This window comes from Cervus canadensis, chromosome X (assembly GCF_019320065.1).
Source record: "Cervus canadensis isolate Bull #8, Minnesota chromosome X, ASM1932006v1, whole genome shotgun sequence".
NCBI classification, from domain to species: domain Eukaryota; kingdom Metazoa; phylum Chordata; class Mammalia; order Artiodactyla; family Cervidae; genus Cervus; species Cervus canadensis.
Window position 1 is genome coordinate 57,754,179 of NC_057419.1, and position 22,070 is coordinate 57,776,248.

Sequence of the window (22,070 nt, forward strand, 5' to 3'; positions counted from 1 at the left end):
ACCAGTGTAAAACCATTAAAAAGGTCAATCTAATAGAGCATACCACTGTCAAATCAATTGACAAGTACACTGGATGCCAGACCTAACTTTTCAACTAAATAAATAAATAAAAGGTTCCTTATGAGCAGTAATGGAAACTTTACCCTTACCACCAAAGAGGCAGAGCTATCAGAGAAAGCTTTCCCTATAGGAGATGCAGGGGTGTATTCCCCCATAACAGCATTATTCATGAGCTTACAAATTATGTAAGCACTGATGTATACAAATATCTTTCATAAACTTAATCTCCTGCATTCTGAGGCCCATAAATACCCATCTCCAACCCTTTGTTTATTTGCATAGACTGAGTAGACAGGGGTTAACAGTATGACTGCTAAATATTGCATAGGCCAGCAAAGTTGACCTATTCTACCTGGGCACATCAGAAAGGAAAATACTCCCATAGTGGAGGGAGCACACTCATCCCAGATGTTATTCCTCAACCTCATCTTGTTGAAGAAACACAAAATAAACACAGCTTGGGAAATCAAAGACCAGAAACTCCTATTGGCTCCAGGGAAAGTCAAGTCAATACTTTAGCAAGGGGAAGAATTGCTTCACTCACAGTTAAAACTCCACCCCCAGGTAGGGTAGGGAGGGGGTGCTCATGTGACTGGTACTGAAATAGGGAAGGACTGGTACTGAAATAGGGAAGGAAGGGGAATGTTAGATGAGACTGGGAGTCCGTGTGAGAAATATAAGGAAGAAAAGGAAGTAAGCAAGCACAGACTCTGGAAGCCATCAGGAGTTCATCTTTTTAATATCAGGAGACCAGAAGAAAGGACAGAAGTGGCTCTGGCTGTGATGGGGCTGTTACTGGGCCTGCTGCTCCTGAGCCACCTACTGGTGGTCATATATGGTAAAGTAGCAAAAGGGGGGGCTGGCTGCCACTTTTGGCACAGGCAAAAATGGGGGAGTGGGGAGAGGTGGGACTGAATGCCTACTGAGGAAAGCCTACTCCTGCTAAATGAGTGACTGTTCTCAGCCAATGCTCCAGATTCTCTCAGTTTTGGGCAGAAGGGAGGGAGGTGGTTGGAGGTTATTGAAGAAGCCAGGAGATAAGTTTGGGTAGAAACTGGAAAGGATCCTCTCCTATAAAACATACATGTTATTTTCTAGTATTTGTTGTATCTCAGGGACATTAAAAATGTTCCCAACACCACTCATTTCCCTTCCCCATTTATTGCCCTTCACCTGAAATTCTACCACTATACGTTTACCTCTATGTGCCCCGGTTTGGATCTTTGTTAAGATATACCGCCTCTGGATAAGTAATGTTGTTAGGAGCTAGATGGGACCTTAGAAGTAACCTAGATCCACCATTCAGTGTTATGAACAAGTACTCAGAATATTTGTTCACATACTTGCAGTGACTAAGAATCCACTACCTGTCCAGACCATATAGTCTATCCAATCAACTGTTAGAAAATACTTCGTTGTGTTGAACTAAATCAATTCCCTTGTGGCTTCTATCAAAGAATCCCAGCCCTATTTCTTGGAGACACAAAGAATATATCTTCTTCATATTGTGACAGGTCTTTAGAATGCTATGGACATAAACCATGTTCCTTTGATTCATCTCTTCTCCAAGTTAAACAGCTTTAGCTCCTTCAACTGTTCTTCATGGGACTTGGATTCTTACCATTTCCTGGGATGACTCACTTCCCTGTGGACATGGCCCAATTTGTCTAGGGTAATGTGTCCAGCTTAATGCTGGACTTATACACCAAAAGAGGATTGACTGTCTCATAACAGCATTATTTTGTGAAATCCTACTGTATCCTCATTTATACCCTTGAGAACTGAAATAGCCTTTTAGGAAACTGCTGCTGCTGCTAAGTCACTTCAGTCATGTCCAACTCTGTGTGAACCCATAGATGGCAGCCCACCAGACTCCTCTGTCCCTGGGATTCTCCAGGCAAGAATACTGGAGTGGGTTACCATTTCCCTCTCCAATGCATGCTAAGTCTCTTCAGTCATACCTGACTCTGTGCGACCCCATGGACAGCAGCCCACCGGGCTCATCTGTCCACAGGATTCTCTTAACAAGAATACTGCAGTGGGTTGCCATTTCCTTCTCCCTTTAGGAAACTAAGCCTGAGTAATAGCTAAGTGAAGGTAAATAAGGTAAAAGTATCCTTGATTCATCCCTGCTTATTCCATATCCTTAGAGGGAGAGACTAGATGAGTGCTAACTTGGTGCTATTTGTGCGGTTAGAAAGAATTCAACTTTCCATAAATGACTCAGATTAAATCACCTTGTCCTGGAGCTCCGTCATCCATCAAATTCTAGAATCTCAGAGTTAGAAGAGACACTGAATTAAGTCACTGAAGAAGGAAAATAACTTGCTCCAGGCCACAGAGCATTAGCAGCAGAGTTAATGCTCCTAAAAATTAGTGTTCTTTCTACAAATACAATATTTTCACTCTCTAATACATTTTAGAGTGCACCTCTCTACTTTCTCCAAATCAGTTGATTTGATCTGGGAATTAAAGAGACAGGACTAGAGCTCAGAGGACCATTTTGTAAATGTTAAATGTAAATCATGTGTGTGTGTGTGTGTGTGTGTGTGTGTGTGTGTGTATTGTTCCCTCCACAGCTTGTGGAGGTCATTTAGACCTAGAAGCAGGTCTCTCATTTGTGTTGAGAGTCTTACACTACAGACCTGAGACTGGGAACAAACTGAATGGCCAATAACACCTTCCTTCTCCCTTAATCTCAGTGTCCCCTGCTCATCTATATAGTGAGGAGATCAGTTTGGCTGATCTCAAAACACCCTGCCAAGTGGACAGCTCTGGAGGACTGTGGCTTCATTTCTAAAAAGCCGCTTGATTTAAAACATATGTTGAAAAAATAAAAATAAATCCTAACATTTGCATTTTATAAACACTATAAACATTTTTCAAATATCTGTTATGTAAGCTAATCCTCTATTGAGTGGGCATTCTAATAGGGGGAGAGAGGCCAGGCACAGATGTTCAGGGTCATCAGAAGATCTCACTGCCTGTTTGATGATATGAGGAAGAAAATTTTAAATGGAGCCCATAATGGAACTCATAAAGGGGCTTAACCTCCCACCCAAACCAGGCCTTTCCTTGCTTTAGGATCATCACACAAGCCACAGCTCTCTTTACTTCTTAAATCCAGGTCCCAGGACTAGTGTGGGCCCCAGTACTAGCCTTTCTCTCTCAAGTCAAAACATTTTCCCACAAAGCCCTTTGAGTCAATGCCCAGCCCTTTTCTTTCTTCTGAAGGGATGAAATATTTGAATAATATTCAGTCTCCTGAGGGAGGAGAGCTAAGCTCTGAAGTTCTGGAAAAGATTTCTCAGAAAGCAGATGGCAGATGAGAGAATTATTTTTTAGGCTGTCAGGAGGATATTTTCCAGCCCTAGGATAGCACTGTTAAACCATATCAAATAGGCCCAGATAAGGTTCTGGCTTCAGTTGGGACTATAGATTAATCAGTTTAAAAAGTAAGGAGGCAGTGTGGCATCTGAAAGACTTCATTCTAGTCCTCCAGGCCTGGCTGTGCCCCTACTTTCTGTATAACTTTGAGTAAGCATCTTTCTTTCACTGAGCCTCAGCTTGTGCATATGTACCATGAGGGAATATGACTAGATGGATTCCAAAAGCCCTTCGAGCTATGCCATACTGGAAGTCTCCAAATTCCATCCTGCCTGGTACTTCAAACCCTGTTGTACCAAATACCTCACCATTTGGTGGTTTGCAAGGATACACAATGGGCAAAGTGTTTCCCCAAGAGTTGGGAATTTCCTGAAACAGATTTTCCCCTACCCAACTTTCCAGGAAAGTGATGAGTATTTATTAATTTGACCTACATTTCACATTGGCTGACAAGCTGTCTTGTTGCTAAAGTGTCCTCTCTAGTTTCCCTACAACCAAGGGATGACCTATTACCTGTCTATAACTTGGTAGGTCCCAGCAGGTTTTAAAGGAGTTGTACTAGAGTCTCTTTTGAGGGCACAGACCAAAGGCTAGACTTTAGCATTCCCATTGATAGAAGCCCTGGTATTTGGTAATACATTCTGGGAGCTAGAACACATGCCCCCACTCTCTCTTTCATCTGCTTGATTAAAGCCTGGGAATCTTAGGTTATATAAAAATCTTTTATTTGTTGAGGGTTTCCCTGGTGTCTCAGACAGTAAAGAATCTATCTGCAATGCAGGAGACTTGGGTTTGATCCCTGGGTCAGGAGCATCCCCTGGAAAAGGGAATGGCTACCCACTCCAAGTTCCTTATCTGGAGAATTCTATGGACCAAGGAGCGTGGTGGGCTACACTCCATGGAGTTGCAAAGAGTCAGATATAACTGAGTGACTAACTCTTTTACTTTCTACACTTTGAAACTACCTCTCCTAAGAGAGATATAAAGACATATCTAAATGCAATCCCTCGTTCCTGACTCCAGTTAAATAAAACACAAAATCTTCAAGATATGAGCTTATGGATGGAAATTGTTGATGGAATGTGGTGTCTCTCTCAACACCCCCAACATTTCCCTCTTAGTTTCCTTTCCCAGCAAGCCAAGAAAAAAATCACCCTTTGGCCCTACCTCCATTCCTACCAGTCAACTCTAGGATTATATTCAGAACCTTTTCCCTTCCAGATAGTTTCCTCTCCATTCCTCCTCAGAATAAAATTTTCCAATGTACTTTTTCTGAGATCTCAGAGAAACCAAAAGGAAGATAAAGAAAGGATAGAAATCAGAAAAAATGTCAAGCTTACAAATTGCATGTTTTTAACATTTAACAATAATGATTTCGCTAAACAGAAATGCATCTTATACAAGTTTCCACCCTGAGAATTGTCCTTTGCCTACCTCTTTCTTCCCTTCCAGAAAATAATTTTAATGCAAGGACCCAATCACTGAGCATTTCTGAGGGAGCAGTGAGGAATAAGCAGGGTAGATAGTCCTTTCTTTCTGAACCCTGAAGCCACCGCTTTTCTCCAAGTGCATAATTACATGCAGTAAAATAGCTCAGACCTGATTGCTCAGCGTTTGCTCCCATACTTCTTTTGGAAAATGTTGAAAGAGATTTTTTTCGTGGATTTACAGAATATTAGAGTTTGTAGGATACTTAGCGATCATTCCAATCAGAATTTCTATATAATACATGAAAAAAATAGGTCTACCATGGTGTAAATTGACTTACACAGGGTCACTTCAAAGCAAGGCAGTGACAGGAAAAGAACTTGAAACTCACAAGTGCTAAAAAAACGTTAGGGCTTTCCTTCTAAGGACTGGTTCTGATTGATGAGAGAGCTGGCAGAGAACAAAAGATCATGGGAAATCTGAATGTATGAGTTAAGGGTGTGTTTCTCAGAACCCTCTTGAAGCCTGTCACTGCCATCTTAGTTCTCAGATGAGTGTACCATCTGTGTCTTCTTCCTTCTTCTCTTCCCCGTTCTTCAGGACATCCCATCCTGGAAGTGCCTCAGAGTGTGACAGGGCCTTGGAAAGGGGATGTAAATATTCCCTGTACCTATGGTCCTCTGCAAGGCTATACACAAGTCTTAGTAAAGTGGCTGGTAGAACGTGGATCTGACTCAGTCACCATTTTTCTACGTGACCCCTCCGGAGACCATATCCTGCAAGCAAAGTACCGGGGCCGCCTGCGTGTAAATCATGAGGTTCCAGGAGATGTGTCCCTCCAACTGAATACCCTGGAGATGGATGACCGGAGCCACTACACATGTGAAGTCACTTGGCAGACCCGTGATGGCAACCGAGTTGTGAAAGATAAGATCATTGAACTCCGGGTCCAGAAACGTGAGTCACTGTGGGTGTTAAGAAAGTACTGGTAAGCAAAGACTCAATAAAGGACTATAATCCTAGAAAATCCTGAGAAACCCAGAGTCCTTAGTTTACCTCTACATAGTCTCTCTTCAATGATATGTGCTAATCAGAGGTAGTGAACAGGATATTCTCAGGGTTATCACTCTCGTGGCAGAATTTAATAAATGTTGGGAAGGTTTTCTGGCCTTCAGATCTCTACTCCTTCAAGTGTCCCAGAAATTCCAGCACCCATAGCCTGATTGTATCCTTGGACTCTCTTAAAACTCATAAAAATAAGTATATCTGATAAGGTTATCAGAGAATGGATAAATGTTGGCAGAGAAATTCTGCGGAAGGTTATGCATGGATTAGTCAAGATAAGCTTAGCCAGCTTGACAATTTTACAAAATATGACCCCTGCTAATCCAAAACTTCAGATAAACCAAAAACTCTGAACAAAAACAAGCAAACAGAGCAAAATGAAAAACCAAACCAAAACAAAAAAACTGTTTGGGCTTTGTTTTAGTCAGTTGATTTTTTTAACTCCAGATAGCACAAATCCCCAGATAATACAAAATGATACCTACTCTTTCCAAGGAAATTCTTTTTATTTAAGTTGTCTTATTCCCTTTTGTTCCCCACATCAGCAGCCCTTTTTAGTTCCCTTTGCAGAGATATTCATAACCCTAGACTCAACATGGATGACAGCCTTGTGTTCTCATATCCTTGTAACTTCCCAGAGCCTCCTCTTTTGTCTTCCCTTTGCAGTATCTGTTTCTAAACCCACACTGATGACTGGCAGTGGCTATGGCTTCACAGTACCCAAAGGAATGAGGATTAGCCTTCAATGCCAGGCTTGGGGTTCTCCCCCGATCATGTTTTATATGTTTATACAAGGAATGTTTTATGTTTTATACGTAATGTTTTATACAAGGAATAGACTAGCAACCAAGTACCCATCAAAGTAGGAATCTTCAGTATCTTACTTTTGAAGTCTGCAGTGGTAGATGACTCAGGTTCCTATTTCTGTACTGTCAAGGGCTGGTTAGGCTTTGAGCAGCACAGTAACACTGTGAAATTTGTGGTCAAATGTGAGCAACATTCTTTCTTGGTGAGAATCTCAGTGGACTAAATTGTTCCAGAGATATATCAACATAATGTACTTATCCCAGAGAAAATCGATTGGGGCAGAGTGGGGAGGGAGTCCTGGGTTGTTCAATTACTAAAGAAAAATTCTGGACTGGCACAATAACACTGGAGACTTTGCCTGTCATGATATAGGTTAAGTAGATGAAGATGGTAAAGGGAAAAGTAATATTTACTAAGTACCCTTATTTGCCCTATACAATGCACAAGAAGTTGGCACATGTTTTCTCATTGAATCCCACAATTATCTCATGAGATAGCTATCTTTACCCTTATTTTACAGAAGAAGAAACTACAAGTCAGAAAGGGAAATCTACTTGTCCAGGGGCTTACTGCTTGGAAGTTCAAGGAAGGATTTGTACTCAGATTTCATGTTCTTCCACTATGTCTGATTGCCTTTTGTGATTGAACCTATACCAGTTCCTGGGCACCTTTTGGGATAATTTTTATTGGTTTGTTTTTGCTGTGCTTTGATGGGGTTTTTTGCTGTTGTTGTTTTTATTTTGTTGGTTGGTTATTCAGTTTTGCTTTATGAAATAAAGCCCTCATCTCTGCATAGTTTCTTTAAATCTCCCCTCTTTTTCCCTAAAGCCAAATGCAAGTTCTGGTTGACGTCTAATCAAGACTTAAATGTTTATTACAGAATTATTTGGAAACCTGCAAACTGTGTACATAAAGATTGTAGACTGGGATTTAAATGAACAGCCCAGCAGTGATATGGCCAAATGAATCTTGTTGCCCTTCAAGAAATCTCCTTGGAAGGGAAGATACTTATTCCAAGAAGGTTTTTATTTCCCAAAACACATTGAGGGCTAACTTCCTTTAGGAGATTATCCTCAGAGCCTCCTGAAATTTTTATCCTCCAAGGATATCTCGGTGTAACAAAAGTAAGCACTTGGGTCCCCTTCCACTTGGGTTAGGAGGCTGATATTGGTTTGAGACTCCTGTTTGGCCTGCAGGGATTTGTTTGCCAAAGTTTAGATGTAGTAAGGACGTGTGTGCTGTAAGTTATGGTCTGTTAGTTTAGGAAGGAATAAGGGCAGCCTCATCCTGAGAGACATTTATGGACACTGGTCCAGTTCTTTGAGAGATGACAATCTGGTCAAGCAGAGAAAGACATGGCCAGAAAGTAAAAAAAAAAAAAAAAGTGTGTGCTTCATAAAGAGACAAGTTGAACATTCTCACCTTTCTATAAGTGCATTTCTAGCCCATTTGGGCATGACCTTGCTAACAACCAATCAACCTGTCTATTCCTTTTCCAGTCCATGTTTACAGGCAATAAAACTCTTAGGCAGTGCTCACAACTGACCTCTACTGACGGATAAGGAAATTGAGGACCAGAGAAGTTATGTCCTTTCCTGCTCTCTGTTCCAAGTTACTTTCTCTTGGCTTCTTCTACCTGCCTTCTCTTCCACCTCAACATGGTTCCTTGAGTCTGGTCACCTGATTCATCTCTGTCCTACATATGCTTCACATTCTGTGTTATTCTCCAATTCTAGAAAAAGTACAACTTTGCTGAATATAGAACTACTGATTGATAGAATATGTACTTTGAATGGGGCTTCTCATTTGGCACTAGTGGTAAAGAACCTGCCTGCCAATGCAGGAGACATAAGACATGAGAGTTATATCCCTGGGTGGGGAAGATCTCCTGGAGGAGAGCATTGCAACCCACTCCAGTATTTCTGCCTGTAGACTCCCATGGACAGAAAAGCCTGGTGGGCTACTGTCCACTGGGTTGCAAAAAACTGGACACAACTGAAGCAACTTAGCATGCACATACTTTGAATATGTAAGCCCTCTGCCTCATGACCTCCATTGTTTTCAATAAGAAATCAGCTACCTTTTTTTTAATGGTTGCTAATATTTTATTTAGGATTTTTGCATTGATTTTATTGTGGTATAGTTGGTGTACAATATTAAGCTTCTGGTGTACAATGTAGTGATTCACAAATATTAAAGGTTATACACCCTTTACAGTTGCTATGAAATAGTGGCTATATATTTTGGGGTTCTACCATATATCCTTGTAGCTTATTCATTTTATACATAATAGCTTGTAACTCTTAATTATCTACCCCTTCTTGCCTGTTCCTCTCCCCATTCACACATTCTTTAATCCATTTATCCAATAATGGTCATTTAGGTTCTTTCCATGTCTTGGCAATTGTAAATGGTGCTGCAATAAAAATTGGAGTGCATTTTTTTTCTTCAAATAAATGCACAGGAGTGGAATTGTTGGGTCATATGATAGTTTTATTTTTAGTTTTTTTTTTTTTTTTTTTGAGAAACGTCCATGCAGTTTTCCACAGTGGCTGTAACACTTTTACGTTCCCTTCAAGAGTGTGCTACAGTTCCCCTTTCTCCATATCATCATCAACACTTGCTATTTGTGATTTTCTTCATAATACCCATTCTGATAGGTGTGAAGTGGCATCAAATTGTGGTTCTAATTTCCATTTCTTGGATGATTAAAGATGCTTAGCAACTTTTCATGGGACTGTTAGCCCTCTGTGTACTTCTTTGGGAAAAAGAAAAATGACCATTCAGATCTTCTGAAGGGAATGGCAACCACTAGTACTCTTGCCATGAGAAAGCCATTAAATAGTATGAAAAGGCAAAAAGATAGGACACTGAAAGATGAACTCCCCAGGTTGGTAGGTGCCAAATATGCTACGGGAGAAGAGTGGAGAAACAACTCCAGAAAGAATGAAGAGATGGAGCCAAAGCAAAAACAACACCCAGTTGTGGATGTGACTGGTGATGGAAGTAAAGTCTGATGCTGTAAAGACTAATATTGCATAGGAACCTGGAATGTTAGACCCATGGATCAAGGCAAATTGGAAGTGGTCAAACACGAGATGGCAAGAGTGAGCATTAACATTTTAGAATCAGCAAACTAAAATGGACTGGAATGGGTGAATTTAACTCAGATGACCATTATATCTACTACTGTGGGCAAGAATCCCTTAGAAGAAATGGAATAGCCATGACAGTCAACAGAGGAGTCTGAAATTCAGTACTTGGATGCAATCTCAAAAACAACAGAATGATCTCTTTTCATTTCCAAGGCAAACCATTCAATGTCACAGTAATCCAACTCTATGCTCTGATCAGTAATGCTAAAGAAGCTGAAGTTGAATGAATCTATGAAGACGTACAAGACCTTCTAGAACTAATACCCAAAAAAGACGTCTTTTTCATTATAGGGGACTGGAATGCAAATGTAGGAAGTCAAGACATACCTGGAGTAATAGGCAAATTTGGCTTTGGGTGAAAGAATAAAGCAGGGCAAAGGATAATAGAGTTTTGCCAAGATAACTCACCTGTCATAGCAAACACAGAGAAGACTCTACACATGGACATCACCAGATGGTCAATACCGAAATCAGATTGACTATATTCTTTGCAGCCAAAGATGGAGAAATTCTATACAGTCAGCAAAAACAAGACCAGGAATTTACTGTGGCTAAGACCATGCTCTCTTTATTGACAAATTCAGACTTACATTGAAGAAAGTAGGGAAAACCATTAGACCATTCAGGTATGACCTAAATCAAATCCCTTACGATTATACAGTGGAAGTGACAAATAGATTCAATGGGTTAGATCTGCTAGACAGAATGCCTGAAGACCTATGGATGGAGGTTCATTACATTGTACAAGAGGCAGTGATCAAGATCAACCCCAAGGAAAAGAAATACAAAAAGGCAAAGCGGTTGTCTGAGGAGGCCGTACAAATAGCTGTGAAGAGAAGAGAAGTGAAAGGCAAAGGAGAAAAGGGAAGATGTACCTATTTGAATTCAGAGTTCCGAAGAATAGCAGGGAGAGATAAGAAAGCCTTACTCAGTGATCAGTGCAAAGAAATAGAGGAAAACAATAGAATGGGAAAGACTAGAGATCTCTTCAAGAAAATTAGAAATACCAAGGGAACATTTCAAACAAAGATGGGCACAATAAAGGACAAAACTGTCATGGACCTAATAGAAGCAGAATATATTAAGAAGAGGTAGCAAGTATACACAGAAGAACTATACAAAAAGGATCTTCATGTCCCAGATAATCACAATAGTGTGATCACTCACCTAGAGCCAGACATCCTGGAATGTGAAGTCAAGTGGGCCTTAGGAAGCATCACTATGAACAAAGCTAGTGGAGTTCATGGAATTACAGTTGAGCTATTTCTAATCCTAAAAGATGATGCTGTACAAGTGCTGCAATCAATATACCAGCAAATTTGGAAAGCTCAGCAGTGGCCACAGGACTGGACAAGGTCAGTTTTCATTCCAATCGCAATGAAAGGTAATGCCAAAGAATGCTCAAACTACCACACAATTGCACTCATTTCACATCCTAGTAAAGTAATGCTCAAAATTCTCCAAACCAGGCTTCAACAGTACATGAATGATGAATTTCCAGATGTTCAAGCTTGATTTAGAAAAGGCAGAGGAACCAGAGATCAAATTTCCAACATCCGCTGAATCATTGAAAAAGCAAGAATTCCAGAAAAACTTCTACTTCTGCTTTATTGACTATGCCAAAGCCTTTGACTGTGTGGACCACAACAAACCCTGGAAAATTCTGAAAGAGACAGGAATACCAGAGCTCCTGTCCTGCCTCTTGAGAAATCTGTATGCAGGTCAGGAAGCAACAGTTAGAATTGGACATGGAACAAGGGACTAGTTCCAAATCGGGAAAGGAGTACGTCAAGGCTGTATATTGTCACCCTGCTTATTTAACTTATATGCAGAGTACAACATGAGAAACGCTGGGCTCGATGAAGCACAAGCTGGAATCAAGATTGCCGGGAGAAATATCAATAAGCTCTGATATGCAGATGGCTCCACCAGTATGGCAGAAAGTGAAGAACTAAAGAGCCTCTTGGTGAAAGTGAAAGAGGAGACTGAAAAAGTTGACTTAAAGCTCAACATTTAGAAAACTAAGATCATTTCATCTGGTTCCATCACTTTATGGCAAACAGATTGTGAAACAGTGGAAACAGTGAGAGACTTTATTTTTGTGGGCTCCAAAATCACTGCAGATGGTGACTGCAGCCATGAAATTAAAAAATGCTTGCTCCTTGGAAGAAAAGTTATGACCAACCTAGACAGCATATTAAAAAGCAGAGACATTACTTTGCCAACAAAGTTCCATGTAGCCAAAGCTACGGTTTTTCCAGTAGTCGTGTATGGATATGAAATTCGTACTACAAAGCAAGCTGAGCACTGAAGAATTTATGCTTTTGAACTGTGGTGTTGGAGAAGACTCTTGAGAATCCCTTGGACTGCAAGGAGTTCCAACCAGTCCATCCTAAAGGAAATCAGTCCTGAATATTCATTGGAAGGACTGATCCTGAAGCTGAAACTCCAATACTTTGGCCACCTGATTCCAAGAACTGACTCATTTGAAAAGACCCTGATGCTGGGAGAGATTGAAGGCGGAAGGAGAAGGGGACAACAGAAGAAGAGATGTTTGGATGGCATCACTGACGTAAAGGATATGAGTTTGAGTGAACTCCAGGGATTGGTGATGGACAAGGAGGTCTGGCGTGCTTCAGTTCATGGGGTTGCACAGAGTCGGACATAACTGAGAGACTGAACTGAACTGACCATTTTCCAATTGAGTTATTTTTTGCTGTTGTTGTTTTATTGAGTTATATGAGCTCTCTATATATTTTGGGCATTAACACTTTATCATTCTTAGTTGCAAATATTTTCTCTCATTCAGTAGGCAGTCTTTTGTTTCATTGATTTTTTTTTCTGTACAAAAGGATTTAATTAGGTCCCATTTGTTTATTTTTGTTTCTTTTGTTTTAGGAGACAGATGGAAAATAATACTGCTATGTTGTTATTCAGTTGCTAAGTCATGTCTGAATCTTTACGATGAGACCCCATGAACTGCAGACTACCAATCTCCCCTGTCCTTCACTATCACCTGGAGTTTGCTCAAACTCATGTCCATCGGATCGATGATGCTATCTAACCATCTCATCCTCAGCCACTCGCTTCTGTTTTTGCCTTCAATCTTTCCCAGCATCAGAGTCTTTTCCAATGAGTTGTCTTTTCACATGGGGTGGCCAAAGTATTGTAGCTTCAGTTTAAGCATCAGTCATTCCAATGAATATTCAGAGCCAATTTCCTTTAAGATTGACTTTTTGATCACCTTGCAGTCCTAGGGATTCTCAAGAGTCTTCTCCAGTACCACAATTTGAAAGCATCGATTTTTCAGCACTCAGCATTCTTTATGGTTCAATTTTCATATTTGTACATGACTACAGGAAAAACAATAGTTTTGACTATACAGAAACTTGTCTGCAAACTGACGTCTCTACTTTTTTATATGCTCTCTTGGTTTGTCACAGCTTGCCTTCCAAGGAGCTAGTGTTTTTTAATTTCATGATTGCAGTCACCATCACCAGTAATTTTGGAACCCAAGACAATAAAATCTGCAACTGCTTCTACTTTTTTCCCTTCTAATTGCCATGAAGTATGGGACCAGATGCCATGATCTTTGTTTTTTGAATGTTGAGTATTAAGCCAGCTTTTTTATTCTTCTCTTTCACCTTCATCAAGAGGCCTTTTAGTTCCTCTTTGGTTTCTGCCATTACAGTGGTATCACCTTTGTCAGTATAGTGATGTCTCTGCATTTTAACACATTGTATGTGTATTTATTTAACTTCTATGCAGAGTACATCATGTGAAATGCCGGGCTGGATGAATAACAAACTAGAATCAAGATTGCCAGGAGAAATATCAACAACCTCAAATATGCAGGCAATATCACCCTAATGGCAGAAACCAAAGAGGAAATAAAGAGCCTCTTTATGAAGATGAAAGAGGAGAGTGAAAAAGCTAGCCCAAAACTCAGTATTTAAAAAAAATGAAAATCATGACATCCAGTCCCACTCTTTCATGGCAAAGAGATGGGGAAACAATGGAAACAGTGACAGATTTTAATTTCTTGGGCTCCAAAATCACTGTGGATGGTGACTGCTGTCATGAAATTAAGACATTCTATCCTTTGAAGGAAAGCTCTGACAAACCTAGACAGTGTATTAAAAAGCAGAGACATTACTTTGCCTGCAAAAGTCTTTTTAGTCAAAGCTATCCTTTTTCCAATAGTCATGTACAGATGTGAAAGTTGGACCATTAAGAAGACTGAGCACCAAAGAATTCATGCTTTTGAATGATTGTGTTGTAAAAGACTCTTGAGAATTCTTTAGACAGCAAGGAGATCAAACCAGTCAATCCTAAAGGAAATCCGTCCCAAATATTCATTGGAAGGACTGGTGCTGAAGCTGAAGTTCCAATACTTTGGCCAAGAAGACTCATTGGAAAAGACCCTGAAGCTGAGAAAGGTTGAGAGCAGGAGGAGAAAGGGGTGACAGAGGGTGAGATGTTTGGATGACATCATGGACTCAATGGACAAGAGTTTGAGCTAGCTCAGGGAGATAGTGAAGGTCAGGGAAGCCTTGTGTGCTACAGTCAATGGGGTAGCAAAGAGTCAGATGGGGCTGCAGTCAATGGGGTTGCAAAGAGTCAGACACAATTGAACAAGAATAAAAAAGTAACAAAAATAAAAATGTCAATAAAAAATTGAAATGTCAAAAGTTTTGACATTACATAGCATTTTAAAATATTTTGTCTATACTTTTCTATCCTCTTCTATAACTTCCATTATGTGTATATTGGTGCATTTGATGGTGCCCTGCAGTTCTCTGAGGTGCTGGTCATTTTCTTTATTCACTTTCCTTTCTGTTTCTCTAATCTGCTAATTTCAACTGTCACCAGTTTTACTTATTCTTTCTTCTGCCTGTTTAAATCTATTTTAGTGAATTCTTCTTTTTAGTGGGTTTTATTCTTTCAGCTGGGGCTTCCAGGTGTCGGAAGCGGTAAAGAATTCAACTGTTAAGTCAGGAAACATAAGAGATGCCAGTTTGATTCCTGGATCAGGAAGAGCCCCTGGAGGAGGGCATGCCTACCCACTCCAGTATTCTTGCATGGAAAATCTCATGGAGGGAGGAATCTGACAGGCTACAGTCCATAGGATTGCAAAGAGTCATACATGACTGAAGCAACTTAGCATGCATGTTTTCAGTTATTGTATCTTTCATCTCCAAGATTTCTAGTTTGTTCCTGTTTTACAATTTTTGTTTAATAACATTTTCTACTTGGTTTGAAGTTTGTAACATTGCACAGGGGGAAGTGACCAAAACTACCCCAAAGAAAAATAAATGCAAGAAGGCAAAATGTTTGTCTGAAGAGGCTTTCCAAATAGCTGAGGGAAGAAGAGAACTGAAAGGCATGGGAGAAAGGGAAAAATATACCCAACTGAATGCAGAGTTCCAGAGAATAGCAAGGAGAGATAAAAAGGCTTCTTAAATGAACAATGCAAAGAAGTATAAGATGACAGTAGAATGGAAAGACTAGAGATTTCTTCAAGAAAATTGGAGAGGTCAAGGGAAAATTTCTTGCAAGGTTTGTCATGATAGATGACATAAACGGTAGGGAATTAACAGAAGCAGAAAAAGTTAAGAAGTGGCAGAACTCTACAAAAGAGGTCTTAATGACCAAGATAACTATGATGGTGTGGTCACTCACCTAGAGCCAGACATTCTGGAGTGTGAAGTCAAGCGGGCCTTAAGAACATGACCACAGACACAGCTAATGAATATGACGGGATTCTAGCTGAGTTATTTAAAATCCTAAAAGATGATGCTGTAAAAGTTCTGCACTCAATATGTCAGCAAGTATAGAAAACTCAGCAGTGGCCACAGGACAGGAAAGGCCAGTTTTCATTCCAATCCTAAAGAAGGGCAATACCAAAGGATGTTCAAACTACCATACAGTTGCACTCATTTCACATCCTAGTAAGGTTATGCTCAAAACCCTTCAAGCTAGACTTCAGCAGTACATGAATTGATACTGTCCAGATGTACAAGCTGGGTTTAGAAGAGGCAGAGTAACCAGAGATCAAATTGCCAACATTTGTTGGATCACAGAGAAAGCAAAGGAATTCCATGAAAATATCTACTTCTGCTTCATTGACTACACTAAAGCCTTTCACTGTGTGCATTAACACCCACAAAGTATGGAAAATTCTTAAGGTAATGGGAATATTCATTGGAAGAACTGATGCTGAAGCTCCAGTACTTTGGCTATTTGATGGGAAGAGCAGACTCATTGGAAAGGACCCTGATCCTAGGGAAAATTTGAAGAGAAAAGGAGAAGAACATTTCAGCAGATGAGATGGTTAGATAGCATCACTGACTCAATGGACATGAATTTGAGCAAACTCTGGGAGATAATGAAGGACAGGGAAATCTGGTGTGCTGCAGCCCATGGGGTCACAAAGAGTCAGACACAACTAAGTGACAGAACAACAACTTGGTTTGAATTGCCCTCACTATTTTAGTTTTTGGACACAGTTTCCTTTATTTTTTTTTTTAAATAACAAATTTAGTTGATTTAAAGTGTTTTATTCTAATAAGTCCAGTATCTGTACTTCCTCAGAGAAAGTTTCTATTCATTGCTTTTTTCCTTAACATGTTGATGGACTATATTTTCTAGTTTCTTTTTTTTTAATTTTAATAACTTCATTTATTTTTAAATTAAACAAAGATGAATATTTTTAAAGATAAAAAGCAAAATTCACAAAGATTGATATCATAAACCATGAGATACCTAACAGCAAAGAAACAAAGATACATAAAGCAAAAACCTCAGAAGAAATATAAGAGAAAAGAAAAATATATATAATCATGTGAGAAATATTAACATATCTCTGAGAATATTTTATCAAATGCAGAAAATATAAGAATAGGAGCATATTGATGATGTAGTCAATAATTTAAATACAGTTGATTTCTATTTATATAAATTTACATGAATTTTATATCCTGCAAAATGTATTTAAAATTTTATATCTCATATGCTGCTATTAGATATCCATAGGACATTTAGAAAAACTGGCAAACAATACTAAATTTCAAAATGTAGAATTTTTGTGTGTGATTCAGTTATACATACATGCATATATTATCTTTGAAATTATTTTCCATTATAGGATAATATAAGATATTGACTATATTTCCCCATGCTACACAGTAAACCTTTGCCACGTCTTGCCTGTTTTTTTTTTAATTATAAATCTAGCATTCTATTCATACTAAGTCAAATAAGTGGAATCAAACTGTCAAAATTTTTTTTTAGTTAGGCAAAAGTTCATAAGTTTTCTAAAATATATATATATATTATACATATTATTTACAGTTGTGTAAGCTTCCTGATGGGAGGGACTGGTGGTGGGAAAAACTGAATACTCTACCTGGCAAGACTCTCTCCTTAAGATTTGATGGAGAAATCAAAAGCTTTCCAGACAAGCAAAAGTTAAGAGAATTCAGCACCACCAAACCAGCTTTACAACAAATGCTAAAGGAATTTCTCCAAGCAGGAAGCAAGAGAAGGAAAAGATCTACCTACAGAAAATGAACCCAAAACACGAAAATTGTAAAGGGTAAATACCTTAAATGCAAACAAATTAAATGCACCAAACAATAGACATAAACTGGCTGAGTAGATGAAAATATGTGCATGTATGCACTTCCACTTATCACTCTGCTTGATCCTCCCCCTGAGTTGTGTGTAATAATTTTATATTATTAGGCTAATCATGTTCCCATTATGGCTTGCAATTGCAATTATCTTTTATTTTTTTATCTGGCTATCTTCATTTCTTTTCATTCTTTCCTCTATATTCTGTTCTGCTGCAGTGATTTTCAACTTTCTGTCCTCCAGGTCAGTTATCTGTTCTTCTGCCTCCATTATTCTGCTATGGATTTCTTCTAGTGTATTATTCATCTGTTTGTTCTTTAGTTCTTGTAGGTCTTTGGTAAACATTTCTTGCATCTTCTCAATCTTTGCCTCTGTTATTTTTCTGAGATCCTGAATCGTCTTCACTATCATTACTCTGAATTCTTTTCCTGGAAGTTTGCCTATCTCCACTTCATTTAGCTGTTTTTCTCGGATTTTGTCTTATCCTTTCATCTGGGACATAACTTTCTATTTTTTCATGATGATTAACTTCCCATAATTTGGTCACCATCAGACTGTGCCTCTTCTCTCTTCTCTGTTTGCCTTCTGATGGAGCAGTCTAAGAGGCTTGTGTAAGCCTCCTGATGGGAGGGACTGGTGGTGGGAAAAACTGGGTCCTGCTCTGGTGGGCAAAGCCTTGCTCAGTGAAGCTTTAATCCAATTATCTGCTGATGGGTGGGGTTGCATTCCCTTCCTGGTAGTTTTTTGGCCAGAGGTGACCCAGCCCTTGTGTCTACAGGCTCTGTGGTCTGGTTAATGGCAACCCAAGAGAATTTACACCAAGGGGGGCCTTCCCAGACTGATGTTGCCAGTGACCCCATCCCTGTGTGATCTCCTGCAGACCAACACCTCCACAGGAGACCCTCCAACACTAGCAAGTAGTTTTGATTCAGTCTCCTGTGGGCTCACTGCTCCCTTCCTCTGAGTCTTAGTGCACATAAGCTTTTGTTTGTGCCCTCTAAGACTGGAGTCTCTGTTTCTCCCAGTCCTGTGGAAGTCTTATAATCAAATACTACTGGCCTTCAAGGTCAGATTCCCTGGGTATTCCCAATCTGTTTGTTGGGTCCCCAGGCTGGGGAGCCTGATTTGGGGTTCAGAGCCTTCAGAACAGTGGGAAAACTTCTTTGGTATGATTTTTCTCCAGATTGTGGGTCACCCACCCGGTGGGTAAGGGATTTGATTTTATTGTGATTGTTTCCCTCCTCCCATCTTGCTATGGCTTCTTTGTCTTTGGATGTGGGGTCTTTTTTTGGTAGGTTCCAGCACCCTACTGTCGATGATTGTTCAACAGCTAGTTTTGATTTTGGTTCTGTTGCAGAAGGAGATGGTGCTGTACTCTGTCATCTTGAACCAGAAGCTCCATACTTTCTAGTTTCTTTGCATGTCTCATATTTGTTGAAAATATAATGTGACAAATCTAGAATTCTGAGTCTCTCTCTCTCTCTCCAGGGCTTGCTTTTGTCACTGCTTTCTGTACTAATTGCTATTTGTTTGTTCAATGACTGTCTGAGCTAATTCTATGTAGTCTCTTGTATTCTTTGTCATGGATTACCACTGAAGCCTCTGATCAATTTAGTGGTCAACTATTGATTGGACAGATATTTCTTTAAATACTTGAAATCATTAAAACTCCAAGGGTTCTGTTGCCTGTTTAACTGTTTTCAATGCTTACCCAGTAAGTTTATAACTGTGCTGTAGCCTTCATTTCCTGCTAATGCAGAGCCTCAAGGCTAGTCAGAGATAAGAACATATGACATTCTCATGTCTTTCCTGAGCATGCACACAACCCTATGCATGTCTTGGCTTTCCAGATTCCAGGAATGTGTGAGAGATTTTCAAAGTCTCTGAACATTTAATTACATTTTTTTTTCTTTTAAGCTTTTTGGCAAGTCTCTTGTTTACCTCAGTTGTTGTCTAATGCTCCAGGCATCTGTCTGACAAATACACCCTTTCCCTGGAAAGAGTTTTAGCACTGGATGACCAATAAAGACAAGCTTTTTGAATCAGGCCTTTCAGGGAATTGTCACAGAAGTCAAATAATGACAATTTTGGGGGGAATTAAATCTGTTTTGTTCAGTCTAGTATCTTGAACAAGGCTTATTTTCAAGGCTACTACTGGCCTGGGACAGGGTAATAGAGCTGGGATAAATTAAAATGCAACAATACTTGCTGTACTTAACAAGACTGGAGTGTTTTTCTTCCATAAATGCTACCTGGGTTGATTCAAATTTTTGGCTATTTTCCCAAAATCTTAAAGAAAAAAAAGTTATGAAAAATTTTGTCAGTCATTTCACTGCTTTTGTGAAGTAAGTATTTGAAGGTTATTATTCTGTTATCTTTACTAACTCACCACAGCCATCTTCTTTGCAATACTTCTAAGACCCTCTCAAGAGAATATGTAGCTAAATTTCAACTGGAAGTTAGTTAAAACAAAAATATTTTCCCCATCCAGATTAATTAAGTATCTGACTGGCCATTACTTATTTCCCATTTTTTTCCTAAAGCATTCAACTGTTCACTCAGGGGTGCCAGGACCCTTGAATGGACTCCCTTTTCCTTGCAGATTCCTCAAAGCCACCTGATACCAAGACTAAGTCACTTCCAACCACGCAAACCCCCTTGGAAGGTGAGTTTTACTGGGGTTCTGTGGGAACAGGGAAGGTCTGAAATGGTGTCATGGAAGCCAAGGGAGGAGGCTCAATGCCATTAGACAGGTAATAAGAGGTCATTGGGTTCTTCATAAGGAACATAGTAATAAAGACATGGAAATAAAAAGACTTAAGGGTCATGAAGAAGTGAATCATACATATATATATGTAAATATATATAAATATATAATAACTATTTATATATAATAAATTTATATTTATATAAATATAATAAATAATAATTAATAAATTATTATTATTTTAAAATAAATTATATATATATATATATCTTTGTAAAAATGTCTGAGGCAAAAAGAATAACCCTATAGGAAAAGTGGAAAAAGAAAACTGACTTCTGCTCTGCTCCTAGTCTGAATTGCTATGGGACTTTAGGTATATTTTCTCTCCTCTATGGCCCTTCTTCCCACCAGCAGTAAAAAAAAAAAAAAAAAAAAGTAAGCTATCACATTATTGTATTTAATTGGCCAAAAAGTTCAATCAAGTTTTTCTCTAAGGTATTATGGAAAAACCCAAATGAACTTTTTGGCCAACCCAATAATAGTGGTCAATGACATGGCCAGGAATTCTGGAAATCTTAGCACAGATACCCAAGGAAGAACTGCAATCTTTGTAGCCACCCTCCATCTTAAAATTTGCTATCTGGAAGAGAGGTCTCTGACCCTAATAATCCTGTTGTTATAGCAACATCCACAGTGAATACATCCTGGGGCAGAATAACTGAAGTGGATGGTTATATTGGAAAGACAAGTGCTGAACCAGGTAAGGGAAATGTTAACACTTCTATTATTCCTTTTTGGCTCTTAACTTTGAAACAAAAACCTTCCACTATACACACTATTCTATGTCATTCTACTCCACAAACTGTTACCTCCTATATGCCAGGCTATGATCAAAGGTCCTAGAGACAGATGAGGTGGATAAAATGGAGAATGGAGAGGGAAAGATACAGATACAGGGATGGTCAAAGTCAGAATAGGTTTAAGGGTAGTGATAGATGTGTTCTTAGTTCTCTGTTGGCATAATAATATACTTCCTAAACATTCTATGTAAAATTTGAATGGGACTATGGCTTCAGCCAGCTCTCCTAGGGAAGCGGGCATTGGACCAGGTAAGGGTAGTGGCAAGGCTTCACTACTTGAGTTATTCTTCAGAGGTCACCAAGCAGCTTGTAGCTGATTTCTGATTCCTTCAAAGTTTCAAGGATTGCTAAGTCAAAGTCTCAGAGATGCAAACCCCAAAGATAAGTTCTTTGGGTTTTCACCTGGAGCTAATAGCTAGTATGCAGTGGTATGACTACATTGATTATTAAAACAATGAAATACTTGTATTTTATATCATTTTATTTCATCAACAATACTAGTTGATGCTAGATGTTTCCTTTAACCACTGTTTCCCATTATCACCTTGACTGCCTTGGCCCATCCCTCAGAACTCTCTAGACCACCCCCATGGTCCTGCAACAAAAGTATTGATGCCTGGATACCTCTAAGACTCCCGGTCTAGAGTAGGTATCTGTTTTGATTGATAGGTACATAATAGTTTTTTTTTTTTTTTACCCATAATAGTTTGATTACTATCACTCCTGGTCTTATCCTCTGGTTGTGTGTCATTGATGGTGGACTTAATGCCTCTGTACTTCTGCCCTCCTGGTTGCAGAGTTTCTTGGTTGTCTCAGGTCACAGCTTAAACTTGTTTTGTGTTCCATTTTTGTGGTGTCACTTTTGGCTTGAAGACTTCCATAGTTCCATGTCTCTTTTGGCAATATCCATAGAAGAAGGGGGTCTAGAAGATACTTCTTAAGGCAGTTGATTTGAGAACATGAGAA

General features: G+C 39.3%; 1 protein-coding gene across 3 annotated transcripts in view; it reads left to right on the plus strand.

Moving 5' to 3' along the window:
* Window positions 1-729: 729 nt before the first annotated feature.
* The window catches only part of VSIG4 (V-set and immunoglobulin domain containing 4), a 36,206-nt gene continuing 14,865 nt past the window's right edge, over window positions 730-22,070 (plus strand). The window contains exons 1-4 of one of the 3 annotated variants that reach the window (XM_043459466.1): window positions 730-898; window positions 5,476-5,832; window positions 20,140-20,202; window positions 20,927-21,004. In XM_043459466.1, coding sequence (XP_043315401.1) covers window positions 844-898; window positions 5,476-5,832; window positions 20,140-20,202; window positions 20,927-21,004 — 553 coding nt within the window. In that variant the 5' untranslated portion in view covers window positions 730-843. The remainder of the gene's footprint in view (window positions 899-5,475; window positions 5,833-20,139; window positions 20,203-20,926; window positions 21,005-22,070) is intronic. The other 2 variants (XM_043459467.1, XM_043459465.1) reach the window with 2 other exon arrangements.